Source organism: Salmo salar, chromosome ssa10 (genome assembly GCF_905237065.1).
Source record: "Salmo salar chromosome ssa10, Ssal_v3.1, whole genome shotgun sequence".
NCBI classification, from domain to species: Eukaryota; Metazoa; Chordata; class Actinopteri; order Salmoniformes; family Salmonidae; genus Salmo; species Salmo salar.
Genome location: NC_059451.1, coordinates 114,048,674 through 114,070,611, shown reverse-complemented (window position 1 = coordinate 114,070,611; position 21,938 = coordinate 114,048,674). Strand labels below are relative to the sequence as shown.

Below are 21,938 nucleotides of genomic sequence, written 5' to 3'. Positions count from 1 at the left end.
AGTGTGCACGCTTTGTCACTCGTCGTTCGCTGCCAGCTCTGGTGTTTGGCTGGACAAATTAATGGACAAAGAATACACGAGGGAATACACAAAACAATAAAAACCAACATGAATCTCGTCACATAAAGAGAAATGCGACCTAACCATGGACTTCACGGGTTCGTTTCAGGGCAATGACCTCAATAATTGAATTATATTGAAATACAATTATAATTATTTTATAGTTTCCATATTATGATTAGTAAACCTACAATGTCAGAGTGCATCCAGATCTGACAATTTTCTGTTTTCATCATCACCTATGCCAGGTAGCGATACAGCACATTTTAGCCATTCAGCAGGAATGAACGCCTCGCATCGCGAGCCAAGCTGAACATCTGTGCTTGGCAGTGATACGCTCTTCCACATTTAACTGGCCAATACGGGTTTAATTACTTTCTCAACCAAGATTAATTGTAATTGATCTCTTTTCGTCTCCCCTTACACCATACTTTGTTTCTCAGACCAAGACCATTCTGAGAAGAAATACATTGTTGTAAAAAATAATTGTTATCACATTTTTATCGAGTGGATCGGAAATATTTGCTATTGGATATCGTGCTTATCATATTTGCTAAAAACAAACAGGAAAACATGTTCATTGAAAAATAATTACTATTTATTGCATTTAATTAATCAATATAGGCCTATATAAAACACATCTGACCTTACGAAAGATAAAGTAATTATGGCTGAAATGAATAATCAACACCATAATAACCTCATACTCATTAATAATATTTGATTATTTCAGTAAATATATTTGAATGTGTATCTGGAGGTGAGAGTTTCTGTGTGTTATTTCCTAACAGCTTCTGTTGATCTATGTGTTGAGGGTGCTTGGAGGGGCCAATGATGCAGAACTAATAGCTTTTAGTCCTGAAACAGCTTCCTGCTCCCAACAGCAGAGAAAAACCCAAAGCTCTGGGCCCAGTTCGTTGGGTGGGTGTGTGTGTGTGTGTGTGTGTGTGTGTGTGTGTGTGTGTGTGTGTGTGTGTGTGTGTGTGTGTGTGTGTGTGTGTGTGTGTGTGTGTGTGTGTGTGTATCGGGGGATAGTCCTTTAATGAACTCTGGCATCTCACTAAAGGACTCCTCAAGATGCCATCTCCTAAACAAACTGTTTGCAGCCAAGAGGCAGAAGAGCTCCCGAGTGGCGCAGCAGTCTAAGGCACTGCATCTCAGTGCTAGAGGCGTAACTACAGACCCTGGTTTGATTCCAGGCTGTATCACAACTGGTCGTGATTGGGAGTGCCAATTGGCCCAGTGTCGTCTGGGTTTAGCCAGAGTAGGCCGTCACTGTAAATAAGAATTTGTTTCTTAACTGACTTGCCTGGTAAAATAAAGAAGAGGGGGAGGGAGAGAGACAAAACACTGCTATCTCTCCCTAGGCAGGGTGAAATAGATACTTATCAGGACCAACCTCAAAAGGTACAGGGAGTAATTAATCAGCTTTCCTTTACTGGTATCATGTGGGAACAGCGTGTGTCTGATACACGTCAGTAGCATGTCTTAGGAACAGCCAGATAATGGGGTTGTATGGGGTTTAGTGAAGCGTGAGCTCCTCACACTCACCAGAATAAGGCACAGGGATGGTTGGCTTACTAAACTACTCTAGAATGGCGGCACATGTACAAGGTCCTAACCCTAACCCTAGCTTCATGTTCACAACCCGGGTCAACCCTAACCCTAGCTTCATGCCCACAACCCGGGTCAACCCTAACCCTAGCTTCATGTCCACAACCATAATCCTAGCTTCATGTCCACAACCCGGGTCAACCCTAAACCTAGCTTCATGTCCACAACCCTAACCCTAGCTTCATGTTCACAACCCGGGTCAACCCTAACCCTAGCTTCATGTCCACAACCCGGGTCAACCCTAAACCTAGCTTCATGTCCACAACCCTAACCCTGCTTCGGGTCAACCCTAACCCTAGCTTCATGTCCACAACCCGGGTCAACCCTAACCCTAGCTTCATGTCCACAACCCGGGTCAACCCTAACCCTAGCTTCATGTTCACAACCCGGGTCAACCCTAATCCTAGCTTCATGTCCACAACCCGGGTCAACCCAAAACTAGCTTCATGTTCACAACCCGGGTCAACCCTAACCCTAGCTTCATGTCCACAACCCGGGTCAACCCTAACCCTAGCTTCATGTTCACAACCTGGGTCAACCCTAATCCTAGCCTCATGTCCACAACCCTAACCCTAGCTTCATGTCCACAACCCTGGGCAACCCTAACCCTAGCTTCATGTTCACAACCCGGGTCAACCCTAAGCCTAGCTTCATGTTCACAACCCGGGTCAACCCTAACCCTAGCTTCATGTTCACAACCCGGGTCAACCCTAACCCTAGCTTCATGTCCACAACCCGGGTCAACCCTAACCCTAGCTTCATGTCCACAACCCTAACCCTAGCTTCATGTTCACAACCCGGGTCAACCCTAATCCTAGCTTCATGTCCACAACCCGGGTCAACCCAAAACTAGCTTCATGTTCACAACCCGGGTCAACCCTAACCCTAGCTTCATGTCCACAACCCGGGTCAACCCTAACCCTAGCTTCATGTTCACAACCTGGGTCAACCCTAATCCTAGCTTCATGTCCACAACCCTAACCCTAGCTTCATGTCCACAACCCTGGGCAACCCTAACCCTAGCTTCATGTTCACAACCCGGGTCAACCCTAAGCCTAGCTTCATGTTCACAACCCGGGTCAACCCTAACCCTAGCTTCATGTCCACAACCCGGGTCAACCCTAACCCTAGCTTCATGTCCACAACCCTAACGCTAGCTTCATGTTCACAACCCGGGTCAACCCTAACCCTTGCTTCATGTACACAACCCTAACCCTAGCTTCATGTCCACAACCCTAACCCTAGCTTCATGTCCACAACCCGGGTCAACCCTAACCATAGCTTCATGTCCACAACCCTAACCCTAGCTTCATGTTCACAATCCGGGTCAACCCTAACCCTAGCTTCATGTCCACAACCCTAATCCTAGCTTCATGTTCACAACCCGGGTCAACCCTAATCCTAGCTTCATGTCCACAACCCTAAACCTAGCTTCATGTCCACAACCCGGGTCAACCCTAATCCTAGATTCATGTTCACAACCCGGCTCAACCCTAACCCTAGCTTCAAATACAACCTGGCTCAATCCTAACCCTAGCTTGAAATACAACCCGGCTCAATCCTAACCCTAGCTTCATGTCCACAACCCTAACTCTAGCTTCAATCACAACAGGGGCGAAAATCTGATATCCACTTTGGAGGGGACAATTACATGACATTTTCTCAAGAGCAATTCCTGAGGGGGACACCAAAAGTAGTGCTGTAACACATAGCCTACATTGTAATATGGTAAATGTATATTGAAGAACCAAAGAAATAAGGTGTTTGCCGTACTCCTAACTACCGGTACCCAAAACTACACAACTAATCACAACAGCAATACCATTGCCTTTAACAAATCTTAGTTCAGTCACCAGTTTAAGTTGAGAGTGGGGGTATCCATGGCATTTCCCAATTATGTTCCTATTTTACAAGTAAAAAAAATTGAGAACCTTTCATAATGTTGCCAAACAAAGACTCAACAAACTTACCTGAGACTCCTTGTCTCTGCCAGTCTGTCCCTGCATATCTGTCCCCAACTCTGCTGTCTGTGTGCCATCTGTTGCCTGCTCTGCCTAATGACATCATTGTGAAACATTTCCATTAGAATTTCATTTCTTTCTTATGAACATTTTATCAACTAGTCTTTGAGATATTAGGCTACTAGGGTTCTTACTATGCGTTTTGGTGTATTGAAAAATACTCTGATGTCCGTCTTTTATTTTTCTGCCATTTTTCTACCTGGCTGGCTGGCTGGCTACACACACAGTGTGTAGGTTATTTACAGTAGGAGATGGGCTTCTATCATCTTCAATCATTCTATATGGGCTTCGATCTAAAAGGTAGCTAGCAAATGTGAAACGGATTAAAATGACAAGAGTTGACAGCTGTATGAGTTCACCATTTACACAACATATGCTGCAACCTTTTGTAATTTTAATAGTTTGTTTCATATTGGCTGGCTTCCAACAATAGCTGAATTTGCAAAGCTAGCGAGCACCAATTCAGTTTCAGAGGTGTTTGCTATAATCTTTGCTACCCGGGTTAAATAAAGGTGAAATAAAATAAATAAATAAAAGTTCCCTTGCGACAATTTAGCTTTTGCAATGAGACCATTAAATATATTTAAGACAATGGTAGAAGAGAGTGTAGTTCTGTTCAGTTTGGACTTCAGTTTATCGCTAACCTTATCACAGGGACTTTGAAGCACTAACTTACATCATCTGCATGCTGATTCCATCTTTGACGACGCCACATAAATGGAATAGGTACTAGCTAGCTTAATAGTTAATATTTGCGCGCTAGCTCTGCATATTCAGCTAGTGTGTGTGTGCGCGATTGACTGGATGAACCTCACGGCAGTTACGTAGCAAGCTAAGGAACTGGCAGTGGATCAAACCATTGTGAGGCAAAGGGCGGGGGGGTCGCAATCTTTTGAAACTTAAAAACGCGCTATTAAGTGTCTATAATCATCACAATTGCTTTCATTGCGTGTTATTAATATTATTTAAATTACATAGTTATGTTTCAGTGATATATTGGGGGGGACAAATCATATTTTTCCCAGGATGGGGGGGTCGTGTCCCCCCCGGGATATCCGCCCCTGAATCACAACCAGGCTCAACCCTAACCCTAAACCCAGCTTCAGTTACAACCCGGCTCAACCCAAAACCTAGCTTCAATCACAACCCGGCTCAACCCAAACCATAGCTTCAGTTACGCACCGGCTCAACCATAAACCTAGCTTCATGTCCACAACCCGGCTCAACCATAAACCTAGCTTCAATTACAACCCAGCTCAACCCTACTCCTAGCTTCAATCACAACCCAGCTCAATCCTAACCCTAGCTTCAGTTACAACCCGGCTCAACCCTAAACCTAGCTTCATGTTCACAACCCGGCTCAACCCTAACCCTAGCTTCAATCATAACCCGGCTCAACCCTAACTCCATCTTCAGTTACAACCCGGCTCAACCCCAAATCATAGCTTCAATCATAACCCGGCTCAACCCTAACCCTAACCCCAGCTTCAGTTACAACCCGGCTCAACCCTAACCCTAGCTACATGTCCACAACCCGGCCGAACCCTAACCCTAGCTTCAGTTACAACCCGGCTCAACCCTAAACCTAGCTACATGTCCACAACCCGGCCGAACCCTAACCCTAGCTTCATGTCCACAACGCAGATTAACCCTAACCCAAGCTTCATGTCCACACCCCGGCTCAACCATAACCCTAGCCATAACACTAACCATAACCCTAGCTTTATGTCCATAACCCTAGCATAACACTAACTATAACCCTAGCTTCATGTCCACACCCCGGCTCAACCATAACCCTAGCCATAACACTAACCATAACCCTAGCTTTATGTCCATAACCCTAGCATAACACTAACTATAACCCTAGCTTTATGTCCATAACCCTAGCATAACACTAACTATAACCCTAGCTTTATGTCCATAACCCTAGCATAACACTAACTATAACCCTAGCTTTATGTCCATAACCCTAGCATAACACTAACTATAACCCTAGCTTTATGTCCATAACCCTAGCATAACACTAACTATAACCCTAGCTTTATGTCCATAACCCTAGCCATAACGCTAACCATAACCCTAGCTTTATGTCCATAACCCTAGCCATAACGCTAACCATAACCCTAGCTTCATGTCCATAACCCTAGCCATAACACTAACCATAACCCTAGCTTTATGTCCATAACCCTAGCCATAACGCTAACCATAACCCTAGCTTCATGTCCATAACCCTAGCCATAACGCTAACCATAACCCTAGCTTCATGTCCATAACCCTAGCCATAACGCTAACCATAAGCCTAGTTGTATGTCCATAACCCTAGCCATAACGCTAACCATAAGCCTAGTTTTATGTCCATAACCCTAGCCATAACGCTAACCATAACCCTAGCTTTATGTCCATAACCCTAGCCATAACACTAACCATAAGCCTAGTTTTATGTCCATAACCCTAGCCATAACGCTAACCATAACCCTAGCTTTATGTCCATAACCCTAGCCATAACACTAACCATAACCCTAGCTTTATGTCCATAACCCTAGCCATAACGCTAACCATAACCCTAGCTTTATGTCCATAACCCTAGCCATAACACTAACTATAACCCTAGCTTTATGTCCATAACCCTAGCCATAACGCTAACCATAACCCTAGCTTCATGTCCATAACCCTAGCCATAACGCTAACCATAACCTTAGCTTTATGTCCATAACCCTAGCCATAACGCTAACCATAACCCTAGCTTCATGTCCACACTCCACCTCAACCCTAATGTCCGCACCCTTTGTTTTTCATAAACATTGATGTTTTTCAAGGCAATTAAATACAAATTATTTGACTAATAGGAACATGAATATTCCAAATCCCTTCATCTCTCTAAGCCATTTTCAAATGTTTGTCACCCCATGTGGCTCAGTTGCTGTATTAGGCAGGACATCAAGTCCCCATCAGTTCCACTCATTCATCAACAGACTAAAAGGCCCATCTCAGCCTGTCTTCTATGCATCTGTCTCTCTATGTCTAGGCACCTGTAATGGATCTTCTCCCCTGACAGTCCTGATTAGGTGAACCAGCTTGTTTAATGTCTGTGGACTGGGTGCTGACTGTCTATCAGTGCCCTTTACTAAGCATTCTGCCACACACTCAAACCCTGCAGATGCTAACCAGAAGAAGTAGTGAACACAAATACAGACAGGCCAATGGATATTATGGGGATTGTCAGTTATTAATGTGTGGTATCAACAAAGAACACATAGCAATTCCGTCATCTGTAAGAAGTGAACCCAACTACAGAGCCAATGGATATTACAGGCTGTCAGTTCGCTTTAACGTGTGGTATCAACACCTACTGGCCAATATTCAGTAGAGGTGATGAAACAAGTAACTCTCATACACCTAGAGACATTTAAGACTGAAGGGAGGTTCATGATGTGAGAGGACATTGTCATGATTTCCACAGCAGTCAGGAATATGTTCGTAATGGACAGGAGGTGGCTGGTGTGGTGTTTCCAGTCTATATAACTCAGCAGGGCAGCTCCACAACATCATGGAGTTCTCCTCAGAATGCTATTGACCCCTGTGTGACCACATGTTCCGCTTCAGTGGGCGCCATATTAATCCTGATAGCATTCCATCACTGCCAGTAGCAGATGTAGGGTTTTGTCGACCTTATAGGACCAGCTCTAGACAACACACTTTATTACTGAGAGCTCAGATTGTGGTGTCCAATTCACAGAACAAGATTATATTTCTATGGTCCAACCCCCCCCCCCCAGTCAGAAACACATTTAGCTGCTTATTTGTTTACCAACAACCTCACAATCTTCTCCAAATCTCTCCTTTCCCCTGTCACCAATGGTTGACCTCCACTGTGGAATCTCCTGTATCCACTCAGCCACAGCGAATACACCCATAAACATACATGTTTATATACATCATTGGAATACACCCTGGAGGTCTGTCTGCCCTTGGGCCAGGCAATGGTTTCCTTTATTACCTCCATCAGAGCAATATGGCCTATGTGCATTGACTGCACGGCCCAGCAGAGTACAGCCCTCATCTGTAATTTAAAATGTAATTTCACAGTCCGCTGCTGCCTCACTTCACCTGTAGCAGAGACATCTGTAGGGAGAATTATATCTGACATCATCTCCCACCATGTAGTCTCCTCGCTACAATGCTGCAGCCACAGTTCAGCTGTAGCAGAGACATCTGTAGGGAGAATTATATCTGACATCATCTCCCACCATGTAGTCTCCTCGCTACAATGCTGCAGCCACAGTTCAGCTGTAGCAGAGACATCTGTAGGGAGAATTATATCTGACATCATCTCCCACCATGTAGTCTCCTCGCTACAATGCTGCAGCCACAGTTCAGCTGTAGCAGAGACATCTGTAGGGAGAATTATATCTGACATCATCTCCCACCATGTAGTCTCCTCGCTACAATGCTGCAGCCACAGTTCAGCTGTAGCAGAGACATCTGTAGGGAGAATTATATCTGACATCATCTCCCACCATGTAGTCTCCTCGCTACAATGCTGCAGCCACAGTTCAGCTGTAGCAGAGACATCTGTAGGGAGAATTATATCTGACATCATCTCCCACCATGTAGTCTCCTCGCTACAATGCTGCAGCCACAGTTCAGCTGTAGCAGAGACATCTGTAGGGAGAATTATATCTGACATCATCTCCCACCATGTAGTCTCCTCGCTACAATGCTGCAGCCACAGTTCAGCTGTAGCAGAGACATCTGTAGGGAGAATTATATCTGACATCATCTCCCACCATGTAGTCTCCTCGCTACAATGCTGCAGCCACAGTTCAGCTGTAGCAGAGACATCTGTAGGGAGAATTATATCTGACATCATCTCCCACCATGTAGTCTCCTCGCTACAATGCTGCAGCCACAGTTCAGCTCAAGGACCATTTCCTCTTGTTTTGTTACTGTTCTTTTTACTCGATGGTTGAAGGACTGTGAAGGTGCAGCTGTGAGGCTGTGATAAGTGACTGTGATAGTGACAGTGTATGTGACTGTGATAGTGTAGCTGTGTGTGACTGTGATAGTGATGGTGTGTGACTGTGAGCTTCAGACCCACTGACAGGATGAGTGATTACTGTGTACGTCCTCAGCATCTCTAAAGCTCCCAGCAGAGATAATGAGACCCAGGAGGCAATGGGATTTCATTTATCTTCTATTTTCCCCTCTCCTCACACACAAACCGAGCAAACGGTCTTGCTGAACACTGGGACACACACACACACACACACACACACACACACACACACACACACACACACACACACGACTAGACTTATTGAGGTCAGTAATCATTGGATAAAAGGTAGAAGATTTGACTTGTACTAATTTGGGCCACTCCCATTGTAGTAAAAGAGAGCAAATACATTAGGGTACTCCTAAAGCAAAAGGTATAAATAAATGGTCAATGTATATGCTAACTGCATATTCAGGCATGTAATACAAATGCAAGTTCTTATAACACTTTTTTTTTAAAAACATATCTGCATACATTTCTATTGAGCTTATAAGACCGGTAATTTCCTCTAGATCAAATTCTGGTTTCGAGGCGTAGCCCATTTGTCATTTTTTTGGTTTCACACTATCACGGCTCATTTACAGATGCCTGTATGATGCATTGCCACACTTTCAGCTAGTCAAAGACTGAGGCTGTGGTCATTCAACCAATGTGGTACTATTCATTTCATTGAAATTTGGGCAGAAATACTGTACCTCAGATGGAAAACGTAAAGTAATAAAGTTTAATGAAAGCTTTGGATTTAAAGTCAAGCGCCTCGTTAGAGAGCTGAGAGTCCTCCAAACCAGAAGTATTAAGAGAGAGCTGAGAGGCCTCCAAACCAGAAGTATTAAGAGGGAGCTGAGAGTCCTCCAAACCAGAAGTATTAAGAGAGAGCCTCATTAGAGAGCTGAGAGTCCTCCAAACCAGAAGTATTAAGAGAGAGCCTCATTAGAGAGCTGAGAGTCCTCCAAACCAGAAGTATTGAGAGCCTCGTTAGAGAGCTGAGAGTCCTCCAAACCAGAAGTATTAAGAGAGAGCCTCATCAGAGAGCCGAGAGTCCTCCAAACCAGAAGTATTAAGAGAGAGCCTCATCAGAGAGCCGAGAGTCCTCCAAACCAGAAGTATTAAGAGAGAGCCGAGAGTCCTCCAAACCAGAAGTATTAAGAGAGAGCTGAGAGTCCTCCAAACCAGAAGTATTGATGGGAAAAGACAACAGAAGTCTTTCCTCCAGCTATAGAAAAATAACTTGCACACCCATTAGATTACCAGGTTTATGGAGAATATATTTCCTAGACATACAATAACAGAATGGGGTTATAGGTCAAGCTAAAAGAGGGTTTAAACATGGGTCCATTCACACGGTATAGAACTTGCCAGTGGCGCTCTGGGGTTGCTTTTAACTGAATCTCCCAAATGGCCTTTTCTTTCTAAACACATGACCTCTCACTGGGTACGGACTGGGGGATGAAGTGTGTGTGCACGCGCTTTGGTTGGGCTCGGGGTCTGAATAAAATAAAGGCTCTTTCAATGAGCATCACATTCACCTCATAGCCTCCATATTCAATCTCTGCATTATTCTGTTATCACGACAGCCAGACCGTGTTACCAGACAGTAGAATTACTCAGTGTATTTATTACAGTCACAGCAATGCTTTACAATGTATTAAGAGTTATCCTTATCTTCCTCTGTCAGTGTCCCAGGCTGTGTAACAAATCTATTCACTATAGACAGCACTCCTTTTGACCAGGGCTATGGCCAGCTCAGATACACCCTATTCAGTCCCCAGACAAAAACTGTCACCCCATGACAGGAATCATTTGCAGAACTGAGGATAATGATACTCCCAGTGGACCACAGAACAACACTGACATCAGCTGGAACAAGGGAGGTAAGACATGGAATTTCACCCGCTACTACATTCACAACTTTAATTGATACTTGCCACTCTTTTCTATAAATCAATTTGGCATCATCCTGTGAAGCACCCAATGCCATTTTTATTTCAAAACAGTTGCAAAAAGGAACACATATAAAGAATAAGCTTGGTAGAGGATGTTTCATGCAGGCTGTATAAAAAGGTATGTTGAAAAGAGAAAAAAGGAAACCAAAGACAAAGTAAATACATTTATAAAATCTATTTAAGAAAGGCAAGAAATAAATCTCCACAGTAGAGGGCACCCTTGAATTGTTCTGGGACTGAATGTAAATTAAAATGAGAGTAATCTATAGTCGTTTGGTTGTCCCAGCTTAACAGATCTATCTATCTATGTATATCTGCGAGTGAAACTAAAAGTTTGTGGATGAAGATTGTCCGGGTAAGTAAAAAAAAAAAGTGAAATCCCTGGAAGTTGGAAAGTCCCAATCAGCAGGGTAAGAGTCAGTCCTCCACCCAGGTAGAAGGCAGGCTGGAACGTTCTGGGTGATGTTCAATTATTTATAAAACATGAATATTCAATTATTTATAAACATATGAATATGTAGGTCTATGGTGGTTTTGGGGTTTCTTGTTAGTGTAGACAGGCTGGAACATTGGACAGTTAGGGTTTCTTGGGAGCAAAGACGACAGGTAGTACCCGCCGGGAGTTGCTTTTCACCCAGGGGTGGGTGATGACGCTCTGCAGGGGGAGCCGCATAGAGGGACTGTGGCGGAGCAGCTTAGAGACCAGGTCCCGAGCACCATCAGACACCACCTTGGGGAACTGCAGGTCAACCTGACAGATGGGAGGTCATTCACCGTTTAAAAGCTGTGCTTTGGGTAAATATCTAACTACTACATGTATGCCTATTCTATTTAAAACAGATATTAGTCAGAAATCACAATGGAACTACTCAAGCGATTACACCTGAATTAGGGATAATATTACTACTGGATATACAAGTAATTGACGATTTAAAAAATGCAAACCTTTGTGATGCGCTTGTACGTGTCAGAGTGGCTGGCAGTTTCAAACGGGGGGTTTCCAACAAGGCACTCATAGCAGAGCACCCCGATGGACCAGAGGTCCACCTTCTCATCGTGGATCTTCCCCTCAATCATCTCTGGGGGCAGGTAGTCCAGCGTTCCACACATTGTGCGGCGCCTAGAGGGGGTAAGACAGCAGCTAGATAAGTGACAAGGTTTTCTAATGGCAACATGTCTACAAATAGACAGTCAAGATGAAGAAAAACCCAGTGAATTCATGACATGCAGTGCATTTGAGGAGATCAGTTTGAGCTAGACAGGGTGCAGAATCTCCAATCTTGTTAACATAAACAAGTAGTTATTTGGGATGCAACAAGGTGATTTGTAGATCAGTGATTCTGTACAGTCTCAAACATACAAATTGACCGTATTTAGTTGTGAAGCAAACATATGAGGCTATAGAGGGTTCAGTTCAGGGTTCTCTCACCTTAAGGATGGGGCATGGACAGACCAGCCGAAGTCTGCTATCTTCAGCTCCCCACGGAGCCCCAGCAGCAGGTTCTCAGGCTTGATGTCCCGGTGTATCACCTTCCTCTCATGGCAGTACAGCAGCGCATCAGCCAACTCCTCCATGTACTAACAAAGGACATACAGATATTAAGACATGACTCATTTCCACATTGCAATTCAAATGCAAATAAAGTAATGCCAACTTAAATCAATGGCAAAACGTAGCTACCATTATCAGACCAAAATATTACAAATATACTATCTAACAACCAAATGCCATGATTGGAGGATACTGATTATTCAGAATAGATTAATTAGCTTGTCTATACAACAATAAAATGGCAACTTCTCTTACCGTAGCAGTGCGCTGGTCATCGAAGCGACCACATTTCTGCAGCTCTTTGTACATCTCACCCCGTGGGGCGTACTCCAGGATCAGGAAGACCCTTGAGCGGTCATGGAAGTAGTTGTAGAAGCGCAGGATATTGGGGTGTCTAAAGGAACAGGAGGAAGGAATGATTTAAATCTACCTTCTCCAGCCTGAGAAAATAATACACCCTGAATTATAGAGGGAATACTGGTCAGTTTCAAAACGCCAGCTTAAATCCGCTCACTGAACGTACATTTCATAATGTTGGTGTTAACTAGCATGTCAAAACATTTCCCACAGAGAAATCATTATATTAAGGCAACATCAACCTATACCCCCACTAGGCTAGATTCAAAAAGTTGAGAAAAATTCCAAATCAGGGTACTACTGACCTAAGATGGGACTGAATCTCAATCTCTCTTCGGAGCTGGTGCTCCACGCCTTCCTTCTCCATCTGAGACTTGAAGAGCACTTTCAGTGCCACAATGAAATTCAGCTTCTTATCCCGTGCAACGTACACGTTCCCAAACTTGCCCTTGCCCAGGGGCCGCCCGATGTCAAAGTCATGGATGGTGAATTTCCTGATAAGGAGAGACGTCAAGGTTGTAAAACCACACCTTCATGACACATCTAGTTGATAAAACCAAAAAATGCTAAGGCGAATTGACCCTTTTTCTTAAACAAATTCCAAATGCACAACATCAGGGTGAGGTGACGATATTACTGGGCAGAAGACCTACTTTGCCGGAGCGGCACCGGAGGAAGAGGTGACAGGTTCTCTCCCAGGACCTGTAGTGACATCATAGGGATTCAGAATTGAGCAAAAAACATATTTGGTACATTGTTAGCACCATTAAAAGTGGTGTGATGTGTTTCTATACACTTTTAGGTGGCATATCAGGCAGAATGGTAGCTATTGAAATGTACCTGTAATTGCGTTTTTGTCTGTAGTCTCTGGGGCAGATGGTATTTGAACTCTCTGAGGACCCACAGAAACCATTGAAGTTGCCATCTATCAGGTAGAAAAACATCCTAGATTAAACCTAATTGCCCCCAGCACTGGTTCAAAGTTAAGAATTCAAAATGGTAGCCAGCCAAATGGGCAACTTCATTTTATGGCAACTAGCTAGCCAGGAATGGAGTAGATGAGGTTCCAACTCCACGATGTACATCACGGTGGAGTTGGGTTGCGACGACTGTGGGCAGAGTGTACCTCCGACTAGATCAAGTCGCTCTCAGTCAATACGAGGAAACAGTTGGTGGTTGTATTTGATTAACGTTTTATTAAGAAGGATGGATTTCAGCAACAAACAAAAAAAAAGCTACAGAGGACAAACATTATGTACACAGTAAGGGTTTCAGAATTTACATTTTAGAAGTATCGACCAACAGCGACACGATGTAGTCAGAGCTACAGGGTTGTCACTAGTTACCACAAAGTCATAATTATGGATAAACCTCGCCTTCTTCTACACTGTTTCTTCTTAAAGGGAAATGTAAATGTTTGAACTCCATATTCATCATCTCCAGCACCACCCCAACACACAAACTAGGTGGACACCGCTTCAAAATGAGTGGATTCGGCTATTTCTGCCACACACATGGCTGACCGGTGTATAAAAACCAAACACACGCCATATCAATATCCATAGACAAACATTGGCAGTAGAAGGGCCTGTACTGAAGAGCTCACTGACGTTCAACGTGGCACCGTCATAGGATGCCACCTTTCCAACAAGTGGTTAGGTTTAAATTCAAAATGTTTTTGTGTGATATTCATAATCTCTACACCACGCCAACATCAACATACTTTTGGTCATGTAGCATGTGGACACCTGCTCTGCGAACAAAATCATGGGTAATCTGGGGTTGGACCCCCCCCCCCTTTGCTGCTTTAACAGCCTCTACTCTTCTGGGAAGATTTACCACTAGATGTTGGAACATTTCTGCAGGGACTTGCTCCCATTCAGCCACAAGAGCATTAGTGAGGTTGGGCGATTGGTCCTGGCTCACAGTCGGTGTTCCAATTCATGCCAAAGGTGTTAGATGGGGTCGAGGTCAGGGCTCTGTGCAGGCCAGTCAAGTTCTTCCACACCGATCTCGACAATCCATTTCTGTATGGACCTCGCTTTGTGCACAGGGCATTGTCATGCTGAAACAGGAAAGGGCCTTCCCCAAACTGTTGCCATGAAGTTGGAAGCACAGAATTGTCTAGAATGTCATTGTGCTCTGTAGCATTAAGATTTCCCTTCACTAGAACTAAAGGGCCTAGTCCGAACCATGAAAACAGCCCCAGACCACTATTCCTCCTCCACCAAACTTTACAGTGTGCTCTATGCATTGGGGCAAGTAGCATTCTCCTGGCATCCGCCAAACCCAGATTCGTCTGTTGGACTGCCAGATGATGAAACTTGATTCATCACTCCAGAGAACCCATTTCCACTCCTCCAGAGTCCAGGCTTTACACCACTCCAGGCGATGCTTGGCAGTGCGCATGCTGATCCTAGGTGTCTGTGATGTATCTCGGCCATGGAAACCCATTTCCCGACGAACAGTTATTGTGCTGACATTGTTTCCGGAGGCAACTTGGAACTCTATATTGAGTGTTGCAACCAAGGACCGTTGATTTTTACATGCTTCAGTACTCGGCGGTCCTGTTCCGTGTGGCCTACCACTTCACTGCAGAGCCGTTGTTGCTCCTAGACGTTTCCACTTCACAATAACAGCACTTACAGTTGACCAGGGCAGCTCTAGCAAAAATTTGAACTGCTAACCTTATGCCTAACCCTGCCCTAGCTTGTGGGTTAGAGATCTAACTCCAAGGATGCTCCAATTCCAACATACAGCTCTGCAAGCGTATTAATGCCAAAATACATTTGTTACTCACAAAATAACAAAAGTCTGTGGTAAGTACAGGCTTAGGAGATCTTATACGTTTTGTTCTATGAAAATCTTTATCAGAAGCATTTATATAAAATTATTATTATTATTTTTTTTTAAACAAGCACATGAATGCTTTAAAATTCAGTGGTTAACTGACTGATATCTCAGAACAAAACATATAATATCTCTTAAGCCCGTGTTAACCTCAGACCTTTTCTGCGTTTAGTCATCCGTCACCATCATCTCATGTTTCAGCATGATAATACACAGCCATGTCGTAAGGATCTGTACACAATTCCTGGAAGCTGAAAATGTCCCAGTTCTTCCATGGCCTGCATACTCAGATATGTCACCCACTGAGCATGTTTGGGATGCTCTGGATCGACATGTACAACATGGTGGGATAACATTCTACTGGCCACAATCAGTGTGATCAACTGTTATGCTGCACGAGGCAAATGATCATCACACCAGATACTGACTGGATTTCTTAACTATGCCCCTACTTACATCATTTTTTAAAAACATTTTTTATCTGTTACCAACAGAGGTATATCTGTATTCACAGTCATGTGAAATCCATAGACTAGGCCTAATGAATTTATTTGAATATGAACAGTAACTCGGTAAAATATTTGAAATTGTTGCATTTATATTTTTGTTCAGTATACATACCGGTCATAACGCGAGTAAATGAAAATAGTTGCTCAGCGAAACTCCATATTTGCTGAGTAACTTACGTATTTTGACATAACGATTGCAGAGCTGTCTAATGGGAGTTTGGTTTGTTGCTCCCAGGGCGTTAGTTAGGAGAACCGTAATACCCATCATATCTAACGCACAGATACTGGGGCAGCCTAACCTTAAATTAAGACCAAAAAGTTAGTTCACACGATATAGCCATTTTGACTGATTGTGGTAACTAGTGACACTAATTCCATTGATGTAGCTACATCGTGGAGTTGCGAAAACTCGGCTAGGAAAGAAGGGAATCATAAAGGTAAACAGGACCAGTGTGGCGAAACTTACCGGTCTTTGTAGGCCTTTAGGGTCACAATTCTCCTTATTCTGCAAAGATATTGAATAGTTTAACAAGCTAAATTGGCTAACGTCATCATTGGCACTGCCTAGAAGTTGACGTTAGCCATAGATAAAGTTTTAGCTAACTAGCTATTACCCTGGCTAATGTTAGCTAGCCAAAGCCATTTTTCAAACAAAGCTAACGCAAGCTATTAGCTACAGTGTTAGTTAGTTAGAGACAACAGTAATGTAGGAAGAAACTTTAGTAATTTAATTAAACTCTTACCTGCATCACACTGACGCATTTAGCTATATGTTAAGTACAATAACTTTAAAACCAAACGGCACCCTATCCTTTGGGCTTCGACCGCCAATCTTTCAAATCCACTGTCGTTGTGTGTGATTGGCTAGATCAAATGTACAACTCCTCGTCGATTAGTCAGCCCAGCAGTGACGCGCTTCCGTTTTACTTCCTATTCGCGTGTGTTTTTTCTGTTGTTGATGTTTGTGGTGTCGAGGTAGCGAGCTAGTTGTGGTGAGTTCCACACAAAAAAGGCGAATATGATGACCATAATCAGAGGATCCCTCGCGTCATTGTTATCTAAATATTGTTTTTACACTGGCAAATATATTTATTTACACAATATTTAGATAACAATGACGTGAGGGATCGAGCACACAGCCATGTAATCTCCATAGACAAACAATGGCCTTACTGAAGAGCTCAGTGATCTTCAACGACAAGTCAGTTCGTAAAATGTCTGCCATGCTAGAGCTGCCCCGGTCCACTTTAAGTGATGTTATTGTGAAGTGGAAACATCTAGGAGCAACAATGGCTCAGCCGCTAAGTGGTAGGTCACACAAGCTCACAGAACGGGACCAAAATTGTCTGTCCTCAGTTTGTGACAACCCTCCCACTCTGTCAGCCGTATTCTTTCTCTTTGCTCTTGTTTTCCTTAATAGGATGTCGGTGGGTGGAGCTGGGAGGGTCGTCAGCGACATGGGACACACCTGGGCCCGGGTGTGTCCCGGGATAAATACACCTCTTCCCCGCTCATTGAGGAGACTCCATGCAGACACACTGTTAGATTTTTGTTGTGGCTGTTTGTTTGTTTGGCACCTTTCAACAACCCTCATTATCACATTTATGCACGCAATCACTCACTTACACTACTGATTACACACACCATTGTTAATTGTATTTAGTTTACTTCAGTTAATAAATATATTTTGTTATTCCTTATCTCCACGTTGTCTCCCTATTTGTTATGAACTTCGAGATGGTTTGTGAGAAGTTGATGATCCAGTCTGGTCCCAGATCTGTTTTAGCTCTTGCCAACTCCATTGCTGTCATTGTCAAGCCAAACATTCTTTGTCATGATAATGAGTGACAAGGAGTTGGCATGATAGTACAAACACACACAATGGTACTACTGATGAGGCAAGCGCATTCAGGCTTTTAATGATCCAGGAGATCATAGAGCCTAATCAGGAAGTCTTGAGGAAGTAATGCTGCCATTGAACCTATTTTCCCAACAATGAAGCAACATTTCTGCTAATGATAAACATAATGTTGATTACTACTGATTTCAAGAGTTATGTAAATGAAGGACAATCTATTTGACCACTAATATGTTTTGCTTTGTGTTCAACAGGCCCTGCCACAGATGGATGAGTGTTTCCTGTTCATGACTTGTCTTGCACTGGGCCTGAAGCAGAGGGACCTGGCCAATTGCTACAGCATCTGCCAGTCCACCGTGAGCCGCATCATCACTTCCTGGGCCAACATCCTGTACTGCCTGCTTGGCTCCGCCTCCATCTGGATGTCACCAGGGAGCGTCAGGGCCCACCTGCCCCTGGAGTTCAAGGACTATGCAGACATAACGGTTCTGGTAGACTTTACAGAGCTCCGCTGCCACTCACCATTCTCCTATCAGCGGTACAGTCTTCCTCCACCTTCAAGGTAATGGTGGGGATGGCACCACACGGCACAGTCACGTCTGTATCTGCACTCTATCCTGGAGCTGTAAGTGTTGAGGAGATTTTCCTGCAGTGTGGCATCGTTCCCCTACTCACCACAGACGCGGCCATTATGGTGGATAAGGGCCTTGGTGTGGACGAACATGTAAGGTCCACCGGCCAACTTCCTGGTCAAAGGGCACACAGATGCCAGCAGGGCGCAATGTGATGGATGATGAAAGGGTAAGGGGGATACCTAGTCAGTTATATAGGGTAAGGGGGATACCTAGTCAGTTGTCCAACTGAATGTATTCAACTGAAATGTGTCTTCCGCATTTAACCCAACCCCTCTGAATCAGAGAGGTGCGGGGGGGCTGCCTTAATCGACATCCATGTCTTCGGCGCCCGGGGAACTGCCTTGCTCAGGCGCAGAACGACAGATTTTTACCTTGTCAGCTCAGGGACTCGATCCAGCAACCTTCCGGTTACTGGCTACCTGCCGCCCCTGCCGGATGAGACACAGATCATTGCAAAACTGAGGGGACCGGTAGAGAGGACAATGCATAGAGTCAAAGACCACAAGCTCTTTGAGACAGTGATGTACCTGTCAGATATAATCATTCAACTGTTCACAGTGGCATACCTGCTGGTCAACTACCAACATGAACAACTACCAGCAATTAAAGTACCAAGGCACAGGCGGAAAGGAAGTGAGGGGGGAGTTGGGCCTCTTGCTCCGTCTACTCCTCTCTGGCCAAATACTGTACTGCTGGAAAGGGTTTTGAAGAACCAGTAGGGGGCACTACTCTCCTCTCTTGGTCTAAGTAGAACACAATACCCCACAAATGATGCAGTTCTTCAAAGAGATGTTCAACCAGTGGAGGCTGGTGGGAGGAGCTATAGGAGGACAGGCTCATTTTAATGGCTGGAATGGAATAAATGAAATGGTATCAAATACATCAAACATATGGAAACCACACATTTGACTCCGTTCCATTTATTCCATTCCAGCCATTCCACTGTGTTCAACCAATGCTCAAGAGCTTCACTAAGGTGTTGTTGTTGGTTGTTGTTTTTTTAGAGAAAATGTTTAATGTAATTCCAGGAAAAGAGGGCCACACATCACCCAATTCACCCAAGTCAATACTGTACATGTAGAAAGCTCTACCTCATTCCTCAGAGTGATTTGGACTGTATCACAGCTCCTCTGAAGATGAGAAAAAACAAGTGTTTTGTTCTCCACTTGACAATGAAATAACACAGTAATCTTAAAACACACTTGTGTCAGTATAATTGCTGCAACATTAAATACATGGCTGCTATATATCGGCTATTGAGAAAACATATGAAGAAAAGCAATCACAGGTCAATCCGTCTGCAAATTAGATATTGACTGGTTTATGAACGGTTTGTCATGATAGAGATGGTATTTTCTGTAAAACTGTGAAAATCACTATCTTTGATAAGTACTCTTTTACAAATGGAAACACATTTGTCTGCATTTTATTTTATAACAAAAATACAACGTTGACAACCCAATTAACTTTCAAATCCTCAAAAATGTACTGTATGTCAAATATAATGGATAATAAAATAAACCATAGAGCATCCAACATATAATCAATATAAATGAATAGGCACATTAATAAAAAACTTTAGTCTAAATGGTATGGACCCTTGGTGTACCATTGACTGGGAGGTTGTGTAGTCCACAGACTTATACTCCTAATGATCAGCCATTCTTTCTGACTGGCAGTCACCACAATACGAACACACTCAATGTCAAAGGCAATCTTGTGGTCCACATCTTGAACCTCAATGTTGCCATATTTAAACTCCCCTAAGGTGATGTAGGAAGAACACTGCCTTCCTCTCTTTGTCTCCACCAGCTTCTCTCCTACTTCCAGAGCTCCATGGTGTAGGATATCGTTCTGACGATCGTCCGTTCCTGTCACGATTTTTATCTTGCTGATTTGAGTTGGTTCGTGTAAGATAATGACAAAGAAGTCTCCGGTAGAAGGGGGTTTCCCCCAAAAGTATTCGTCAACGCTGCTATAAGCCTTGGTGGCGTCATAGTTTTCAAATACATGAATGTTTGTGTACAGGCTAGCAGGCGGGTTGTCAGGGATATCAATGGAGTCTTCTTCAAAGTCATCATCCTTCAACTTGTTCTCTGCCCCTTTATATGAGGAGTAGTAGCCCATGTGCTGGAACAAGGAGGGCTTGAAGCGGATCACATCTTTCTGGGCAAGCAGGTCCCGGAAGTGAATGAGGAGCCAGTCACAGGGCATCTCCTGGTAGAACATGAGCAGGAAGTGGGCCAGGCGTGGCAGGTCTCTTGAGTGGTAGAGCTTCCCTATGTAGCCAAGCTTGGAGAACTCCAGCATCACCCAGTAGGAGCCTTCCCTGGAGGTGACCACCTTCTTCAGGGATGTCAGAAAGTTCCGTGAGCAGCGCACATCATCCTCCAGCATCATGTAGAAATCAGAGAGGTTGGTGCAGAAGTTGAGGAGAAAGGCGTAGTCCACGTTCTGCTTGGAGCGGAATCGTACCCTGTCCTCTGGGTCATTGTAGTTCCTTTTTAGCCCATCCAGTGATGGATAGTACTCCTCAGGGGCATGGATCACCAGGAGATGCCCAGCGATGATGTGGTGGGCAAACTTCCTGGAGATGTCCTGCACCAGGTTTTCACACCAGGCCAGGTCAAAGTCTGCCAGGTGGACCACCACCACAATCTCTTTCAGCTCCTCATAACTGGACTGGTCAAAAATTGATTTGATCGTCTCCATGAGGTAATTCCCTCTTTTTCTTTTCACGGATGACAATCCAATGGTTAGATATTCTGTAAAGACAAACATTGATATGACTATATAAATAATAATAATAAAAAAGACAAATCAATGCCTTTCAGGATGAAATACATGTGTATCTACAGGTATATTAAAAGGTACATTTACTCTTTCGGGGCAGTGGGTTCCCAGCGAGGTAACGATATGTGACGTTTATGGTTCCAGAGAAATTAGTGAGGTCTCTGAAGGTGTGAACATATCTCTCAGTGTTTGAAGGATGCATTGATGTCTCTCTCAGCGGTCTTTTACCCGCCTCCTAAAAAACGACAGCATTGTTACTTAAATGTAAAATACAAATATGACATCATAGGAAGAAAGATCCAGAGACAGCCTACCATCATGTATCCATCCTCCATGTAGAGATTGAAGAAGAGGAGACAGGTGATCAGGACCCCCAGGAATGGGATGGTGGAGCGTTTACGGAAACACCTCATCTTGTCCAGGGACTTCCACACCAGCCTCATGATGGTGACAGTCACTGGGGGAAGAGAAACAACAACATTAAAACAGAGCCTAATCAGTTAAAGCAAAAGATATCCTTGATGTGCACAGATTTCCTGTAGAGCTCACTGGAAGATTTTTATTTAATCCCCTAAAGCAAGTTGTTTGAACATATTGGTAGTTTTCATTCGCAAAAGACTGTCTGTGTAGGTAGGTATTATTGATCTACATCCCCGTAAAGTCAATCCAGTTTTCTTGAATGTACAGTAT

At 43.8% G+C, this 21,938-nt stretch overlaps 2 protein-coding genes across 2 annotated transcripts in view; both read right to left on the bottom strand.

Annotated features, from left to right (window-relative positions):
- Positions 1–10,335: 10,335 nt before the first annotated feature.
- LOC106561604 (aurora kinase B) lies at positions 10,336–16,862 on the bottom strand. The gene is made up of 9 exons (XM_014125721.2): positions 16,706–16,862; positions 16,429–16,467; positions 13,444–13,528; positions 13,257–13,305; positions 12,909–13,097; positions 12,502–12,640; positions 12,124–12,272; positions 11,640–11,814; positions 10,336–11,445 (listed from the first exon to the last, which is right to left on the bottom strand). Exons 1-9 carry the CDS (start codon positions 16,709–16,711, stop codon positions 11,272–11,274), a joined length of 1,005 nt encoding a protein of 334 aa, XP_013981196.1. The 5' UTR covers positions 16,712–16,862; the 3' UTR covers positions 10,336–11,271.
- Positions 16,863–19,865: 3,003 nt separating this feature from the next.
- LOC106561603 (alpha-1,3-mannosyl-glycoprotein 4-beta-N-acetylglucosaminyltransferase C) overlaps positions 19,866–21,938 on the bottom strand; it is a 28,587-nt gene continuing 26,514 nt past the window's right edge. Inside the window, exons 3-5 of the mRNA XM_014125720.2 lie at positions 21,563–21,705; positions 21,336–21,483; positions 19,866–21,220 (exon numbers count right to left, since the gene is read on the bottom strand). Coding sequence (XP_013981195.1) covers positions 20,034–21,220; positions 21,336–21,483; positions 21,563–21,705 — 1,478 coding nt within the window. The 3' untranslated portion in view covers positions 19,866–20,033. The remainder of the gene's footprint in view (positions 21,221–21,335; positions 21,484–21,562; positions 21,706–21,938) is intronic.